The following is an 18,086-nucleotide window of genomic DNA, read 5'->3' as shown; positions in this document are numbered from 1 at the left end:
TTATATTTTAAGACCATAAGATCTTGAACTGGAACTAACTCAGTAACATCTCACACCGCAACCACATACCTCTCGATCCCCTAGGCCGGAGGAGGAGGCTGCAATCACAAGAACTCTGCTGTTTCAAACTCCTACACTTCGCTGTCGTTAATCCAAGATCCATGATCATGTCTAACAAGGACAAATGCCTCTCATACAAGGATTGCCAAACTTTTCCTTTTGTCATGGAGTAATACCCTTAAGCAAAGGGACCGTGGACCTCCAGTTGAGAAATCCTGCTCTCGAATTTACACAGAAAACTATATCTTAGTAATAGAGGACACGTTTAATTTGTTATTCAGAGATAAAGCACGGAGCAAGCTTGCGCTGCCCAAATAAACTCAAGTGTCTAATTATCCTCAGAACCATACGCCTTTGAACTGTGGGAAGTAACCAGAACATCCGGAGAAAACCCACCCGGTACCGGGAAAAACGAACAAGCTCCTCAGAAACCCCGGCGTGAATTGAACTGGCGTCACTGACACTACTGCTGCTGGCGATTTCTGTGTGAGGAATCTGCACGTTTCTACTGTGAATGTGGGTGGGTGTCCCATAGGTATTCTGGTTCTTTGCTCACGTCCCAGGATGAGTGGGATGATTAGTTAATTTCATAACATAAATTATCCCGTGTGATTGGCAGGAGACTCGGGGGCAGTTAATGGGTATTGTTGAAACAGGACGCGTTTCAAGTAAACAGAGAGGGAATGGGATAGCTGGGACCGCTCCGCTGAGAGCCAGCATTGTGCAATGTGCCGGATGTCCTCCCTTTGAGTAATAAGTGACACAGAACAGTTATTGAATTCAAATGGCATCTATAGATACAGCTAAATAATTCATTACAACACACACAAAATGTCGGAGGAAATTCAGCAGGTCAGGCAGCGTCGATGGACATGAATAAACATTTGACATTTATGGCAGAGATCATTCATCATTTTGGAAAGGAAAGGGGAAGAAGCTAGAACAAGACAGAGGAGAAATGGAAGCTAGGTGAAGCCAGGTGGGTGGGCGATGGGAGATGAAGTAAGAAGCAGGGAGGAGATAGATTAAAAAGGTAAATGGCTGCTGAAGGAAAATAAAATTCTCCGAAGAGAGGATAGTGGACCATGCGCGAAAGGAAACCACAGTGGGAGGGCCACCACGGGGATTAGCCGCTGAGGAGATGAGAGAGGTAAGGGAGTGGCAGAGTGGAGAATTGAAGAGGAGGGAACGGGAGGGGGAAGTACGGGAAGCTGGAGAAATCGGGATGCATTCCATCAAGTGCAAGGCCAGCCAAACGGAATGTAAGATGCTACTCCTCCAACAGGTAAATCCAACCTTTGGCAGGTGGAGAGAAGGTGATCGACCAAGCGGTACTCCAATGTAAGTCGGGTGTTAGATATGCAAGTTTAATAGTTATTTACACAATGCGCATTCTCACCTTCCCAAACTTTAAAAAGTTAAAAGTTTTAGTTAATACAATGCGGTTACAGGGATTAATGCCAAACATGGTGACTGCTTCGGATGGATTTAGAAAGAAGTTGTATAGTCAGCACCAAACTGCTATTCTGCCTCGTATCATTGATTCAAACATGCAAGATAGTCCTCCATAACACCCTCACTCCCCCATCGATGTACTTATTTAAACTTCTCTTAAGTGTTGTCACAATTCTGTACAGAGCAAAGTTTGTCCTGCGGACTGAAAACGTCGCCTATCTACACATCCCAATTGACCCCATGAAGTGCGTAGGCTTCGACGCCTTGCCTATTTAGGTATTTTCTGATTGCATCATGAACGTTCCAAGTGAAAACTCTCGTTCCCACAAAACTCCTTTAAAACCCTTTGTTCTCCATCTGTATAATCTTATTTTGGATCCCCTTTTATGTTAAGTCTGTTGGAAATGGGAAAGATACCAACAAGAAGCAAATCTAACTATATCAATAAATGAGGGCCAGAGATGATCCTCTACTAATATTTAAGACGAAGCACCAATGTGCAAGAAAGGAAAAGCCAACAACAAGTGGTAGATACAGGGAGTCTATCACAGGAAAAGCCCCCACCCAACACCACCCCCTACACTGAGCTGATTTACAAGCAGCGCTCGTCATCAAGGATCCCCCATCATCCAGAACATGCTTTCTTCTCTCTCTTGCCACCGGGAAGCAGATACATGACTCTCGTGTCCCACACTACCAGGCTGAGGAACAGTTATTACCCTTCAACTACCACGACCGCTGTGAATAACATCACTCAAGTTAACACAAATCTGAACACTGAATACAATTTATGGACTCAGTTTCAAGGACCCTATAGATCACGTTCTTCATCCATCCATCTACCTACCTACCTATATATCTCCATTTATCTAACTGTATAATCTGTCTATTGTTTTATGTTTGTTTCTCCCTTGTGCAAAGGTTTCCCTTCTTTTGCACATTGTTTATGTGTCAGTCATTGATTCTATTGTATTTCTTTGTTCTGCTGTGAATGCCTGTATGAAAATGAATCTTCGGATAGTCCGTGGTGATACATATGTAGTTTATTAATATATTTACCTTGAACTTTGAAGGAATATGGAAGCACATTAACAAGTTGTCGGAGATCACATGCGTTCAGGTACATTTATCGATTTAGCACACGTGAAATTCACCACTTGCGTATAAAAACAGTACTTAAAAATTCACTGGAAACAGCCCGCAAATGTGTCTACAGTTGAAAATTGGAGCCTTTCTGAGTGCTTCGCTTGAAACCAGATTCAATCCAGCAGACACCCCCCACAACACAGCTCATCCCACAAGTCCCCCAGCTCCAACGACAGTTTTCCTCTCAGGAACAGTCCCTCCTCTTCCTTCCACCCACCAGCCTGACTCCAGTTAACGTGTGTAGGCCATTTGGTCGCCCAGCCCTGCTCCACCAGTCAACACGATCCTGTTGACCATCCACTTCTCAGCTGGAGACAACAATGTATGTTCTCCATTGGCGTGTAAAGAATTTTCTGCTCAAATCTCTCAGTTCATCGCACTAGGAGGTCGAGTTATTTCTGCTGATCTCGGACTGGTTCAATGTTTCCCGAGTTTGTGGCCATAGGCTCTGGGCTTTACAGTTACTGGGATGAAATTAATGTGAAGAATGAATCAGCTATTGGTACCTCAGCCTGAGACTGGCTGCAAACCCTGCAAAGACAACACTTGTGTTCATCACTCACACCTCAGTGTTTGGACCTCCTGGCGTGCTGCACTTTCCTTCCTGGGCTTGAAATACTGACTTTTTTCACATGCTGTAGAAGGTCGAGGAACTGTTAAGCCACAACACAGACACTTACAACTGATGATATCAGGAAGCCGAGCTGAGAGCAAAGTATTCTTAGAATTTGATCAACAACAAAGTTTGCCTCAATCCACGCATCACATTTTTGTAAAACAAAGTTGCCCCAATTTTTAAACAGTCCCCCCCCCCCCGCCCACCACACACACACACACACGCAGATCTCTGTTTGTAGAGTTTGCCTGTGGACGCAGATGACTTTGGGTCGTTACTCTGTACCCGCAGTAAGTTCCCCACAACGAGTCTGTCTAGCTCATGCACCAGCACATGTGAATTCCTTCGCTGCTGGGTGAATTTCCAGACCCCACCTCGCCCACCTTTTCCGCTCCAATCAGAAAGCATGGGTCGAGAACCACGTTTCCACAACTGGCTGACCGGTGCATGTCTGTGCGCGTAGACTGGACCCAGAAAAGGTGACCAGCGCGTGTACCCAGGTCGAACAGCCCTTGGACCTCACCCCTACTCAATGTCCTAAGCCCAACAGTGGTTGCCGTCCATGCAGCGTTTACCGCCGCCTTAATGAGGCCTCCATCCACGATCGTTTTCTGGTCCCACATATTCGGCACGTTCAGCCCAGAATTGCACAACAGGTGGTAGGGTCAAAGCAGGAGGAGGCCAGTGAAAGACAGATAACATTTCTTCACGTGGAACATGGTGTTCCCGTTGGATTTCTTCAGTTAATTGGACGGTGGTTGCTCCCTAGTATGTGTAGAGCAAGAAGGACAGTGGTGTGATTAAACATTTTTACTGAGTGCTGTTAACTAGGATACACTCTGCGTAACTTACAGTGCGGGTGAGACGAACCCGGTTTGGCGTGACGAAACGCATGCGCACTCGAAACCCACTCCCAGAAGGAAGTACCAGCCGCGCCGCTGAGGCCCAATTGTTCCTCGTGAGATCGATCGGCTGCCTACAGACTCGCCACATTCTCGCAAACGAACCGATCCGATTGGATGCTTGTCCAGCGGCTGAGAATATTCAGGACAAAGGTCGATATATTTTTGATTATCTTGGAAAGTACGGGAATATGCAGGATTTGCAGGAAATGATCAGGCATGTTTGTATTTGAGAGGAGAGCAGGTACCAGCTGCCGAATGACCCAGTTTCCTTCACACCAAAAGATCCAGAACATAAAACAGCACAGCTCACTCGAGATCCGTCGGCCCACGATGTTAAGCCAACTTTCTAACCTGCTCCAGGCTCAATCTAAATTTCGGGTGACATAGTCGAGTCGCGGTTGTGGCATCGCTTTAGAGAACCAGTCAGTGATGAACCGTTGAGCTTCAATTCCCGCCGCTGAAAGAACTTTGGATTTAAAACGTCAGATTCTATTAACACATTGGACAAGGAATCGGGTCTTTTCCCAGGTGGCAAGATGTAACTAAAGGACAACTGGACAAAATTGTATTTATGCCCAGTTGCTCAAAGTCAACAACAACGAACCGGATGAGTGAAATAATTTCAACACCTCCGTCTTTGAGGGTGGCGTAGTACAAGCTGATTTGACAACAGAAGAAAGGATGCCGCTGTAGCTGTACAGGGCCTTAGGGAGAACCTATCTGAAGTTTGTGCAGTTTCGAATTTGTCTGAGTTGGGATGATTTATCAGGGAGCGAGTGCAGTGAAGGTTTACTAGGATCCCGACGGAGCAGAGCTGTTACCTGATGAGAGATTAAATCAGTTGACCCCATAGTCGCTGGAATTGAGAGGAATAACAGGAGCTCATAAAAGCGTATAAAATTCCAACAGGACAAGGCAGACTCTGAATGTCAGCGGGTCTGAAACCATAAAATGCAGAGAAGGGAAAATCGGAAAGCCATTTGGAAATCAGATTAGAAATGCCCGCACCCAGATTGGGTAGCTGATGAAGCACACACGGACGGGCAGCTGCACCTTGTGGTTAGAAAACCGGTCCTCCCAGTCTCCTGCAGTGGATCAGTCTCGTCGCTCTCTGTGGACAGAACAAAACAGTTAACATGAACCTTGATCGTTGTACAATGACAGTACATCCGACTCCCTCTCCCCAATTCACTTATAATTTTTGAAGGGATTTGGATCGAGACATGATGGGATTTCCCACAGGATAAATTTTATCGTCGGTATCAGTGTTTGACAACAAAACTGGAGATGAGCCCAAACTTTTATTCAGTTATTCAATTGGAAACTTTACAGTGACATAACAATATAGGTCGCGTTGTTGATAAGAAGATGGTCTTAGGCTGTAGGATAATATTGATAAAATAGTATGGTACTTAGATTAAGACCATAAGAGCATATAAAGTATCATCAGACTTTCTGAATTCAGCCCTTCTATTCTGCTCTGCATTCCATCGTGGTTGATTTATTATCCCTACCAAACCCCATTCTCCTGTACTTACGCCGTCAACTTTGACGCCCTTACTCATCAAGAACCCATCAATCTATGTTTTCAGGATTCCCACAGCCATTTGTGGCAATACATTCCACAGATTCACTACCTTCTGGCTCAGGAAATTCCTCGGAATATGCGTTCTAGAGGAAAATCCTTCTATGTATGGCAGAGTGAAGTTAATCCTGGCTGTGAATCAATTTCTAGGACACAGGCATTTGATTATCAGATTTCTTAGGATGAATCCGGAAGAGAGGGAAGTGGATACAAAACTCATAGGAGCTAAGTAAATGCAACATATTGGGGACAGTAACAGATCCGGGCTGTAATTTAAGGAGGAACCTGATTATCAATGATATAAGAGGCATGGAAATCATTTGAATTATTTTTCAGTGTTAATATGTTTGAAGTTGATAAGCTAAAATTTAAATTGAATTATTCTTAAGGGAGATGGCTGCAGAGATTCAGTCAAGAGCTAAATCTCCGAGAGATTTCGCCTCATGGACTAGTTTTCTGTAGACCAAGAGACCATATTCATCCTGGGTTGATTGCAGTACCTGATCCCAGTGCACGTGGGATGGGGAGAGTCGAGACTTTCCCGTATTGTTGTTTCTTCTGGGTTCCAGCCTGTCCTTTTGTGCACATCAAAATTAGATTCGTATTTGGAACACAGACCATTACAGCACAGTACAGACCCTTCGGCCCTCGATGTTATGCCACCCTGTCAGTCTTCTCTAAGCACAATCTATTACTTATCATTTTGTTATTTACAGATACAGCACCCCACCCAGTCGTGACACCCAGCAACTCAGGGATGTAGAAACCATAGAAACCATAGAAAGTACAGCACAGAAACAGGCCTTTTAGCCCTTCTTGGCTGTGCCGAACCATTTTCTGCCTAGTCCCACCGACCTGCACACGGACCGTATCCCTCCATGCACCTCCCATCCACGTATCTGTCCAATTTATTCTTAAATGTTAAAAAAGAACCCGCATTTTCCATCTCGTCTAGCATCTCATTCCATACTCCCACCACTCTCTGTGTGAAGAAGCCCCCCCTAATGTTCCCTTTAAACTTTTCCCCCCTCACCCTTAACCCATGTCCTCTGGTTTTTTTCTCCCCTTGCCTCAGTGGAAAAAGCCTGCTTGCATTCACTCTATCTATACCCATCATAATTTTATATACCTCTATCAAATCTCCCCTCATTCTTCTACGCTCCAGGGAATAAAGTCCTAACCTATTCAACCTTTCTCTGTAACCGAGTTTCTCAAGTCCCGGCAACATCCTTGTAAACCTTCTCTGCACTCTTTCAACCTTACTTATATCCTTCCTGTAATTTGGTGACCAAAGCTGAACACAATACTCCAGATTCGGCCTCACCAATGCCTTATACAACCTCATCATAACATTCCAGCTCTTATACTCCATACTTTGATTAATAAACGCCAATGTACCAAAAGCTCGCTTTACGACCCTATCTACCTGTGACACCACTTTTAGGGAATTTTCTATCTGTATTTCCAGATCCCTCTGTTCCACTGCACTCCTCAGTGCCTTACCATTAACCCTGTATGTTCGACCTTGGTTTGTCCTTCCAAAGTGCAATACCTCACACTTGTCTGTATTAAACTCCATCTGCCTTTTCAGCCCATTTTTCCAGCTGGTCCAAGTCCCGCTGCAGGCTCTGAAAACCTTCCTCACTGTCTACTACACCTCCAATCTTTGTATCATCAGCAAATTTGCTGATCCAATTTACCACATTATCATCCAGATCATTGATATAAATGACAAATAACAATGGACCCAACACTGATCCCTGTGGCACACCACTAGTCACAGGTCACTCGGTGAAGCAATTCTCTACCACCACTCTTTGGCTTCTTCCATTGAGCCAATGTCTAATCCAATTTACCACCTCTCCATGTATACCTAGCAACTGAATTTTCCTAACTAAGCTCCCATGCGGGACCTTGTTAAAGGCCTTACTGAAGTCCATGTAGACAATATCCACTGCCTTCCCTTCATCCACTTTCCTGGTAACCTCCTCGAAAAACTCCAATAGATTGGTCAAACATGACCTACTACGCAAAAAGCCATGTTGACTCTGCCTAATAAGTCCCTGTCTATCCAAATGCTTGTAGATTCTATCTCTTAGTACTCCCTCCAATAACTTACCTACAACCGACGCTAAACTTACTGGCCTATAATTTCCCAGATTAGTTTTCGATCCTTTTTTAAACAACGGAACAACATGAGCCACTCTCCAATCCTCCGGCACCTCACCTGTAGACAGCGACATTTTAAATATTTCTTCCAGGGCCCCTGCAATTCCAACACTAGTCTCCTTCAAGGTCCAAGGGAACACCCTATCAGGTCCCGGGGATTTATCCACTTTAATTTTCCTCAAGACAGCAAGCACCTCCTCCTTTTCGATCTGTACAGTTTCCATGATCTCACTACTTGTTTCCCTTAATTCCATAGACTTCACGCCAGTTTCCTTAGTAAATACAGATGCAAAAAACCTATTTAAGATCTCCCCCATTTCCTTTGGTTCCGCACATAGCCGACCACTCTGATCTTCAAGAGGACCAATTTTATCCCTTACAATCCTTTTGCTCTTAATATACCTGTAAAAGCTCTTTGGATTATCCTTCACTTTGACTGCCAAGGCAACCTCATGTCTTCTTTTAGCCCTCCTGATTTCTTTCTTAAGTATTTTCTTGCACTTCTTATACTCCTCAAGCACCTTATTTACTCCCTGCTTCTTATACATGTCATACAACTCCCTCTTCTTCTTTATCAGTGTTGCAATATCCCTTGAGAACCAAGGTTCCTTATTCCTATTCACTTTGCCTTTAATCTTGACAGGAACATACAAATTCTGCAATCTCAAAATTTCTCCTTTGAAGGCTTCCCACCTACCGATCACATCCTTGCCAGAGAACAACCTGTCCCAATCTACGCTTTTTAGATCCTTTCTCATTTCTTCAAATTTGGCCTTCTTGCAGTTCAGAACCTCAACCTTAGGACCAGATCTATCCTTGTCCATGATCAAGTTGAAACTAATGGTGTTATGATAACTGGAACCAAAGTGCTCCCCTACACAGACTTCTGTCACTTGTCCTAACTCATTTCCTAACAGGAGATCCAATATTGCATCCCCTCCAGTTGGTCCCTCTATATATTCATTTAGAAAACTTTCCTGAACACATTTTACAAACTCTAAACCATCTAGACCCCTAACAGTATGGGAGTCCCAATCAATATATGGAAAATTAAAATCCCCTACCACCACAACTTTATGTTTCCTGCAGTTGCCTGTTATCTCTCTGCAGATTTGCTCTTCCAATTCTCGTTGACTATTGGGTGGTCTGTAATACAATCCCACTAATGTGGCCATACCTTTCCTGTTTCTCAGCTCCACCCATAAGGACTCAGTAGACAAGCCCTCTAATCTGTCCTGCCTGAGCACTGCTGTAATATTTTCCCTAACAAGCAATGCTACTCCCCCACCTTTCATTCCTCTGCCTCGATCACATCTGAAACATCGGAACCCTGGAATATTAAGCTGCCAGTCCTGCCCCTCCTGTAGCCAAAACGTTATAATTCCACGTGTCAATCCGTGCCCTCAACTCATCCGCCTTCCCCGCAATACTCCTAGCATTGAAATATATACACCTCAGAAGATTTTTACCACCACTCACAACCTTTCTATTAGCGGATTTGCTTGAACTCTTAACATCATTTATTTTCACCCCAGCCACACTGTCAGCTCTGGCACTCTGGTTCCCATCCCCCTGCAAATCTAGTTTAAAGGCTCCCCAATAGCGCTAACCAACCTCCCTGAAAGGATATTGGTCCCCCTGTAGTTCAATTGTAACCCGTCTCTCTTGTACAGGTCCCACCTCCCCCAGAAGAGGTCCCAATTATCCTGAAATCTGAAACCCTGCCCCCTACACCAGTTCCTCAGCCACTTGTTCATCCTCCAGAGCATCCTATTCCTACCCTCACTGGCACGTAGCACAGGTAGCAATCCTGAGATTACCACCCTCGAGGTCGTGCTTTTCAACTTCCTACCAAGCTCTCTATACTCACTGTCCAGGACCTCCTCACTCTTCCTTGCTATGTCATTGGTACCGATGTGCACCACGACATCTGGCTGATCACCCTCCCACTTCAGAATGTCATGCAATCGATCAGAGACATCCTTGACCCTGGTACCCGGGAGGCAACAAACCATCCTGGATTCTCTGTCACGACCACAGAACCTCCTTTCTGCACCTCTAACTATCGAGTCCCCTATCACTACCGCTCTCCTCTTTATCCCCTTCCCTTCTGCACTGCAGAGCCAGACTCAGTGCCAGAGATCCGGCTACTGCAGCTTGTCCCAGGTAAGTCATCCTCCCCAACAGTATCCAATGTGGTATACTTGTTGTTGAGGGGAATGGCCACAGGGTAACCCTGCTCTGCCTGCCCTTTCCTCTTCCCTCGCCTGACAGTGACCCAATTTCCCATCCTCTGCTCCTTTGGCGTAACTATCTCCCGGTAGCTACTATCTATAATCTCCTCATTCTCCCGAATGATCCGCAGGTCATCCAGCTCCTGCTCCAGTTCCCTAACGCGGTTTGTCAGGAGCTGCAGCTGGATGCACTTCTTGCAGGTGTCATTGTCAGGGACACCAGGGGGCTCCCTGACTTCCCACATCCTGCACGAGGAGCTTTCCAACATCCTGCCTGGCATTCTCTCTACTCTAAATAATCTGAACAAAAAACTTAGCGGAACCTAGACTAATGCTAGTCTAATCACAGGACAGTTTACAATGAACAATTAATCTGATAACCGGAATTTTTTGGACTGTGGGAGGAAGCCAGAGCACCCGGAGGAAACCGACGTGCATATGGGAAGAGCGTACGTACTTTCTGACAAAGGGCGCCAGATGCTCTAACCCTTTCCTCTCATCCTGCCGAAGGGTCTCTGCAAGAAACGGCGACTGTACTTTTTTCCATAGATGCTGCTTGGCCTGCTGAGTTCCTCCAGCATTTTGTGTGAGTTGCTTTAATTTACAGCATCTGCAGGTTTTCTCTCATTTGCTTCTACATATCCTTACATTTGTCTATCATTCAGCGGGTATCTAGCGGGTACATTTAATCTGAAAGGAATCTGAAAACGCTAAACAGCCTACAAACACTTCTGCAGGAGTGCAACGAGTATTTTCTGCGGTATTCCCACAAACAGCAAACGACAAGTACTGGCAGGGACGCCTCGAGTAATTGAGACAATTCCCAACACACACCGACTGTCTCAGTGAATCGGATTTCAGTCACGTCATGGCAAGAGCCTTCAGCATTATTACGTACAGTACCTGAGTTTGTCACCGTAGAGAACGGCGCCCATCACTAAGAGGGCGACAGTTTTCAATCCGAGTGGGATGCATAACATCAGCTCGGCAGAAGCTTCTGTCCCTGAAGTGAAAGGGAGAGAGGTCAATCCAGACTCAGGCAGAGGGGGATAGACCAATAATGTAGACTGATTAAAATCTGTAGGTGCGTAGACGAATTTATAATTCAGCAGATTTATACTGAAAAAGCTACAGATATTAACATGTGTGTGAAGGAATGAAAAAAAAAGGATATTAATAAGAACGTAGAGATCAGAGTGACAAGAATTAAACATCTGAACAAAAAGTTTTAACCTGTAGTGAGCCCATAGATCATAAGGTATAGGGTGCACGTCCGGGTCGAGTCTTATCCTCCATTCCATCATGTCCAATTTGTTATCCTTCTCAAAACCATTCTCCTGCCACCTCCTGTAAAATTTGATGCCCTTTCTAATCAAAAACATCTCAATCTCTGCTTAAAGACCAAGACTTGACCTGCACAGTCGTCTGTGGCAACCAATTCCACATATTCACCATCCTCTGGCGAAAGAAATTCCTCCCCATCTCTGTTCCAAAGGGACATTGAACTATCCTGAGGCTGGGATCTCCGGTACTAGACACCCCCACTATATAAATCCTCTTGGTATGAACATAGAATTCTCCAACTTCCGGTAATTCCCTCCCCCTCCTCTTCCTCTAACCCTGTTTCACTCTGTCCCCTCGCCAGGCTGCTTATCACCTCCCTCATGGTTCCGCCTCCTTCTTCTACCCATTGTTTTCCTGCCTATGACATCCCTGCTTCCCCTCCCCCACCCCTTTGTCTTTCAAATTACTGGTCTTTCAACTGAACCTACAAGCATTATTCAAATCCTTCCTCCCCCCTTCCTTGTTCAGTTTTGACGAAGGGTTCCGGCCCGAAAGGTCGACTAATCGTTTCCACTGATGCTGCCTGACCTGCTGAGTTCCTCCAGCGTGCTATGAGTGTTACTGTAACAGCACTGTCAGTACAGTGTAGCACTACAGTGAATCAACACTATTAAAGTGTATCAACTGCATTAAAGTGGATTTTGTTTTTCCTTTGGTATAATTGTGTTTTTCTTGTAAAAAATGTAAAGATTCATGTAATAATTCATTTTTAATTTTAGTTAATGAGTGAGACTAATAAATGCATTTCCACCTCTGAGTTCTCCTCACTAAGATAGCATCGAGTCCACTGTAAAGACAAAGACTTGACCTTCACAGTCGTCTGTGGCAATGAATTCCACATATTCACCACCCTCTGGCTATAGAAATTCCTCCCCATCTCTGTTCCAAAGGGACGTCGCTCTATCGCGAGGCTGCGCTCTCCGGTACTAGACACCCCCACTATATTAATCCTCTCTACATCCACTCTTTCTCGGCCTTTCAATGTTCGATAGGTTCCAACCAGATCATCCCCCGCCCATTCTTCTAAACTCCGCGAGTACTATCCCCGAGCCATCAAACTTTGTTCATACGTTAACCCTTTCATTCCAGGAGACGTACTCGACAACCTTCTCTGGATGTGTATAGCGTATATAATACATAAATGATTGTCGTGTGATATCTTTACTCAAGCGTTCAAACACTCCCTTATTTTTAAAACAAAATTACAAATAATTGTCCTTAATGTCTACAGTGCTTTTCTCTGCTTTTCCATATTATCCCAGATGAATATTTGACAATCCCTTTCATAACTCTAGTGAGGGATCTTTACTCTATTATTAAATAAAACAAAGGGTAATGTATTTCTGTTCTGCCATTTTCCAGCCGATTCTCTCACCTTCTCTGTATTCCATTGAATCTTTCTCTACACCGTCTACCCCATTCACCTGCCCGCTTCCCACACACCCCACCCTCCGTGTGGTGTGACAGCCGAGATTCCTACACCCCCACCGCCCCCGGGCAACTGCACCTAAAGCTGACCCCTCAGCGGCGAGGCTGCAGCCGCTTCAACGTCGTGAGATGCGTCTTCCCATTCCTGCTCCCTTCCTCCCTCTTGCACCCTCCCCATACCCTGCAGAATGTGTCAATGGTTTCTTACCTGGTCTGACCTGCAGCTGGATCTCACTCTGGAACACATGGATAAATGGGGGTTTGACGTGGTCTCTGTCGAATGAATAATCATGGTTCATTTTCCTGAACGCAGCCAGACACCGGTAGCTGTGACTGTCCTCCACACTCAGCTGCTTTATCCTGATCGAGACGTTTCCCCGCTCTGGGTCCCCGACGAGCTCGTACCGAGTCACTCCGTTTTCCGCTGCCCACAATCCATTTTCATAACGCCTGAATGTGACGATGTGTCGGTAGGGATCCTTCCTCATCCACGTCACCGTGTGTGCGGTGAGGTTCTGCGGAGGCCGTGTGAACTCACAGGGTAACGTGGCCGAAGCTCCCTCGGTTCCAGTCATCACAGAGACACTCTCGCCGGGAGCTGAGGGAAGGACAGGTGCCAGAATAAATCAGTTAACCACCACCAAACATGTTTAACCACTGACAAAATTTCCAGCCTACAAAATAATAAAAACTCCCCGCAGCACCCTCCCAAATGAAAACACCCCCACATGTGTCTGACTAATTGCAAACCATTCCAACAAGAGAAACTCTTTCGAACATAAAACAGTCCCATCGGGCAGGAGGTAGAGAAGCCTAAATCTCACACCACCACGTTCAGGAACAGCTAATTCCCTTCAACCATTCAGTTGTTGAACCAATTGACACCAACACTAATCAGGAGAGTGTAACAACACTCATCAGTACAGTATAACACCACCAATCAGTACAGTGTAACACCAGCCATTACAGTGTAACAGCACAAATAAGTACACTGTAACAACACTAATCACTACAGTGTAACGACACTGATCTGTAGAGTGAAACAACACTAATCACTACAGCATAACAGCTCTAATCATGACGGTATAGCAACACTAATCATTACAGTATAACAACACTAGTCACTACACTGTAACAGCACGTAAACACAACCCAGGTTGGAGGAGCAACACCTCATATACCGTCTAGGTGCCCCTTGGTATGAACATAGAGTTCTCCAGCTTCCGGTAATTCCCTCCCCGTCTCTTTCTCTATCCCTATTTCACTCTACCCCTTCCTCCAGCTGCCTATCACGTCCCTTATGGTTCCGTCTCCTTCTTCTTCTACCCATTGTTTTCCTGCCGATGACGTCCCTGCTTCCCCTCCCCCACCCCTTTGTCTTTCAAATTACCGGTCTTTCAACTGAACCTACAAGCATTCTTCAAATCCTTCCCCCTCCTTCTTTGTTCAGTCCTGACGAAGGGTTCTGGCCTGAAAGGTCGACTCATCGTTTCCACTGATGCTGCCCGACCTGCTGAGTTCCTCCAGCATGCTATGAGTGTTACTGTAACAGCACTGTCAGTACAGTGTAGCACTACAGTGAATCAACACTATTAAAGTGTATCAACTGCATTAAAGTGGATTTTGTTTTTCCTTTGGTATAACTGTGTTTTTCTTCTAAAAATGTAAAGATGCATGTAATAATTCATTTTTAATTTAAATTAATGAGTGAGACTAATAAATGCATTTCCACCTCTGAGTTCTCCTCACTAAGATAGCATCGGGTCACCTGTAAAGACCAAGATTTGACCTTCACAGTCGTCTGTGGCAACGAATTCCACATATTCACCACCCTCTGGCTAAAGAAATTCCTCCCCATCTTTGTTCCAAAGGGACGTCGCTCTATCCTGAGGCTGGGCTCTGCGGTACTAGACACCCCCACTATATAAATCCTCTCTACATCCACTCTTTATCGGCCTTTCAATGTTCGATAGGTTTCAATCAGATCATCACCCGCCCATTCTTCTGAACTCCGTGAGTACTATCCCCGAGCCACCGATTTTCTCTGCTTTTCCATATTATCCCAGATGAATATTTGACAATCCTTTGGATTGAACACATGAATAAATGGGGGTTTGGCATGGCCTCCTCTGCACCCTCTCCATTGTAAAATCTTACTATACAGGAACTGCTGAACAACCTGAGCTGGTGTGTTTGACAGGGAATTCTACAGTGAACCCTCTCCAGTGTAAATACTGACTGTACTGAAAGTGTTCAACAGCCTGAGCTGGTGTGTTTGACAGGGAATTCTGCAGTGAACCCTCTCCAGTGTAATACTGACTGTACTGAAAGTGTTCAACAGCCTGAGCTGGTGTGTTTGACAGGGAATTCTACAGTGAACCGTCTAACCAGTGTAATACGGACTGTACTGAAAGTGTTCAACAGCCTGAGCTGGTGTGTTTGACAGGGAATTCTACAGTGAACCCTCTCCAGTGTAATACTGACTGTACTGAAAGTGTTCAACAGCCGGAGCTGGAGCGTCTGAGAAGGAATTCTACAGTGAACACTCTGCGACGTGATGTTCACTATAGAAAGTGTCCAACACCCTGATCCGGAAGAAGGTGGTTTCGTTTGGCTCTGTATATGTGTACAGTCAGGTGACAATAAACTTGAACCTGATTGCTGATTTTCTGATGCAACGCTCTGTGCCTGTGTTGCTGCTGCAACTAGAGTTTCACTGCACCTGTGCAGACACATAGAAACCATAGAAACTACAGCACAGAAACAGGCCTTTTGACCCTTCTTGGCTGTGCCGAACCATTTTCTGCCTAGTCCCACTGACCTGCACACGGACCATATCCCTCCATACACCTCCCATCCATGTATCTGCCCAATTTATTCTTAAATGTTAAAAAAGAACCCGCATTTACCACCTCGTCTGGCAGCTCATTCCATACTCCCACCACTCTCTGTGTGAAGAAGCCCCCCCTAATGTTCCCTTTGAACTTTTCCCCCCTCACCTTAACCCATGTCCTCTGGTTTTTTTCTCCCCTTGCCTCAGTGGAAAAAGCCTGCTTGCATTCACTCTATCTATACCCATCATAAATTTATATACCTCTATCAAATCTCCCCTCATTCTTCTACGCTCCAGGGAATAAAGTCCTAACCTATTCAACCTTTCTCTATAACTGAGTTTCTCAAGTCCCGGCAACATCCTCGTAAACCTTCTCTGCACTCTTTCAACCTTATTTATATCCTTCCTGTAATTTGGTGACCAAAACTGAACACAATACACAGATTCGGCCTCACCAATGCCTTATACAACCTCATCATAACATTCCAGCTCTTGTACTCAATACTTTGATTAATAAAGGCCAATGTACCAAAAACTCTCTTTACAACCCTATCTATCTGTGATGCCACTTTAAGGGAATTTTGTATCTGTATTCCCAGATCCCTCTGTTCCACTGCACTCCTCAGTGCCTTACCATTAACCCTGTGTGTTCTACATTGGTTTGTCCTTCCAACATGCAATACCTCACACTTGTCTGTATTAAACTGCATCTGCCAGTTTTCAGCCCATTTTTTCCAGCTGGTCCAAGTCCCTCTGCAGGCTCTGAAAACCTTCCTCACTGTCTACTACACCTCCAATCTTTGTATCATCAGCAAATTTGCTGATCCAATTTACCACATTATCATCCAGATCATTGATATAGATGACAAATAACAATGGACTCAGCACTGATCCCTGTGGCATACCACTGTTCACAGGCCTCCACTCGGAGAAGCAATTCTCTACTACCACTCTTTGGCTTCTTCCATTGAGCCAATGTCTAATCCAATTTACCACCTCTCCATGTATACCTAGTGACTGAATTTTCCTAACTAACCTCCCATGTGGGACCTTGTCAAAGGCCTTACTGAAGTCCATGTAGACAATATCCACTGCCTTCCCTTCATCCACTTTCCTGGTAACCTCCTCGAAAAACTCCAAATAGATTGGTCAAACATGACCTACCATGCACAAAGCCATGTTGACTCTCCCTAACAAGTCCCTGTCTATCCTAATGCTTGTAGATTCTGTCTCTTAGTACTCCCTCCAATAACTTACCTACTACCGACGTTAAATTTACTGGCTTATAATTTCTCGGATTATTTTTCGATCCTTTTTTAAACAACAGAACAACATGAGCCACTCTCCAATCCTCCGGCACCTCACCTGTAGACAGCGACATTTTAAATATTTCTGCCAGGGCCCCTGCAATTTCAACACTAATCTCCTTCAAGGTCCGAGGGAACACCCTGTCAGGTCCCGGGGATTTATCCACTTTAATTTTCCTCAAGACAGTAAGCACCTCCTCCTTTTCAATCTGTACAGTTTCCATGATCTCACTACTTGTTTCCCTTAATTCCATAGACTTCATGCCAGTTTCCCTAGTAAATACAGACGCAAAAAATGTATTTAAGATCTCCCCATTTCCTTTGGTTCCGCACATAGCCGACCACTCTGATCTTCAAGAGGACCAATTTTATCCCTTACAATCCTTTTGCTCTTAATATACCTGTAAAAGCTCTTTGGATTATCCTTCACTTTGACTGCCAAGGCAACCTCATGTTTTCTTTTAGCCCTCCTGATTTCTTTCTTAAGGATTTTCTTGCACTTCTTATACTCCTCAAGCACCTTATTTACTCCCTGCTTCCTATACATGTTATACAACTCCCTCTTCTTCTTTATCAGTGTTGCAATATCCCTTGAGAACCAAGGTTCCTTATTCCTATTCGCTTTGCCTTTAATCCTGATGGGAACATACAAATTCTGCACTCTCAAAATTTCTCCTTTGAAGGCTTCCCACCTACCGATCACATCCTTGCCAGAGAACAACCTGTCCCAATCCACGCTTTTTAGATCCTTTCTCATTTCTTCAAATTTGGCGTTCTTCCAGTTAAGAACCTCAACCCTAGGACCAGATCTATCCTTGTCCATGATCAAGTTGAAACTAATGGTGTTATGATCACTGGAACCAAAGTGCTCCCCTACACAGACTTCTGTCACTTGTCCTAATTCGTTTCCTAACAGGAGATCCAATATTGCATCCCCTCTAGTTGGTCCCTCTATATATTGATTTAGAAAACTTTTCTGAACACATTTTACAAACTCTAAACCA

The 18,086-nt window shown here is 44.8% G+C and overlaps 1 protein-coding gene across 1 annotated transcript in view; it reads right to left on the bottom strand.

Moving 5' to 3' along the window:
- Nucleotides 1-3,460: 3,460 nt before the first annotated feature.
- Nucleotides 3,461-18,086, bottom strand: part of LOC140197183 (uncharacterized) — a 30,101-nt gene continuing 15,475 nt past the window's right edge. The window contains exons 3-5 of the mRNA XM_072257095.1: nucleotides 13,151-13,540; nucleotides 11,074-11,173; nucleotides 3,461-5,293 (exon numbers count right to left, since the gene is read on the bottom strand). Of these exons, the coding sequence (XP_072113196.1) occupies nucleotides 5,278-5,293; nucleotides 11,074-11,173; nucleotides 13,151-13,540 (506 nt within the window). The 3' untranslated portion in view covers nucleotides 3,461-5,277. The remainder of the gene's footprint in view (nucleotides 5,294-11,073; nucleotides 11,174-13,150; nucleotides 13,541-18,086) is intronic.

This window comes from Mobula birostris, chromosome 5, assembly GCF_030028105.1.
Source record: "Mobula birostris isolate sMobBir1 chromosome 5, sMobBir1.hap1, whole genome shotgun sequence".
Taxonomy (NCBI): domain Eukaryota; kingdom Metazoa; phylum Chordata; class Chondrichthyes; order Myliobatiformes; family Myliobatidae; genus Mobula; species Mobula birostris.
The sequence above is the reverse complement of the archived record's forward strand: the minus strand, read 5'-3'. Positions and strand labels throughout refer to the sequence as shown.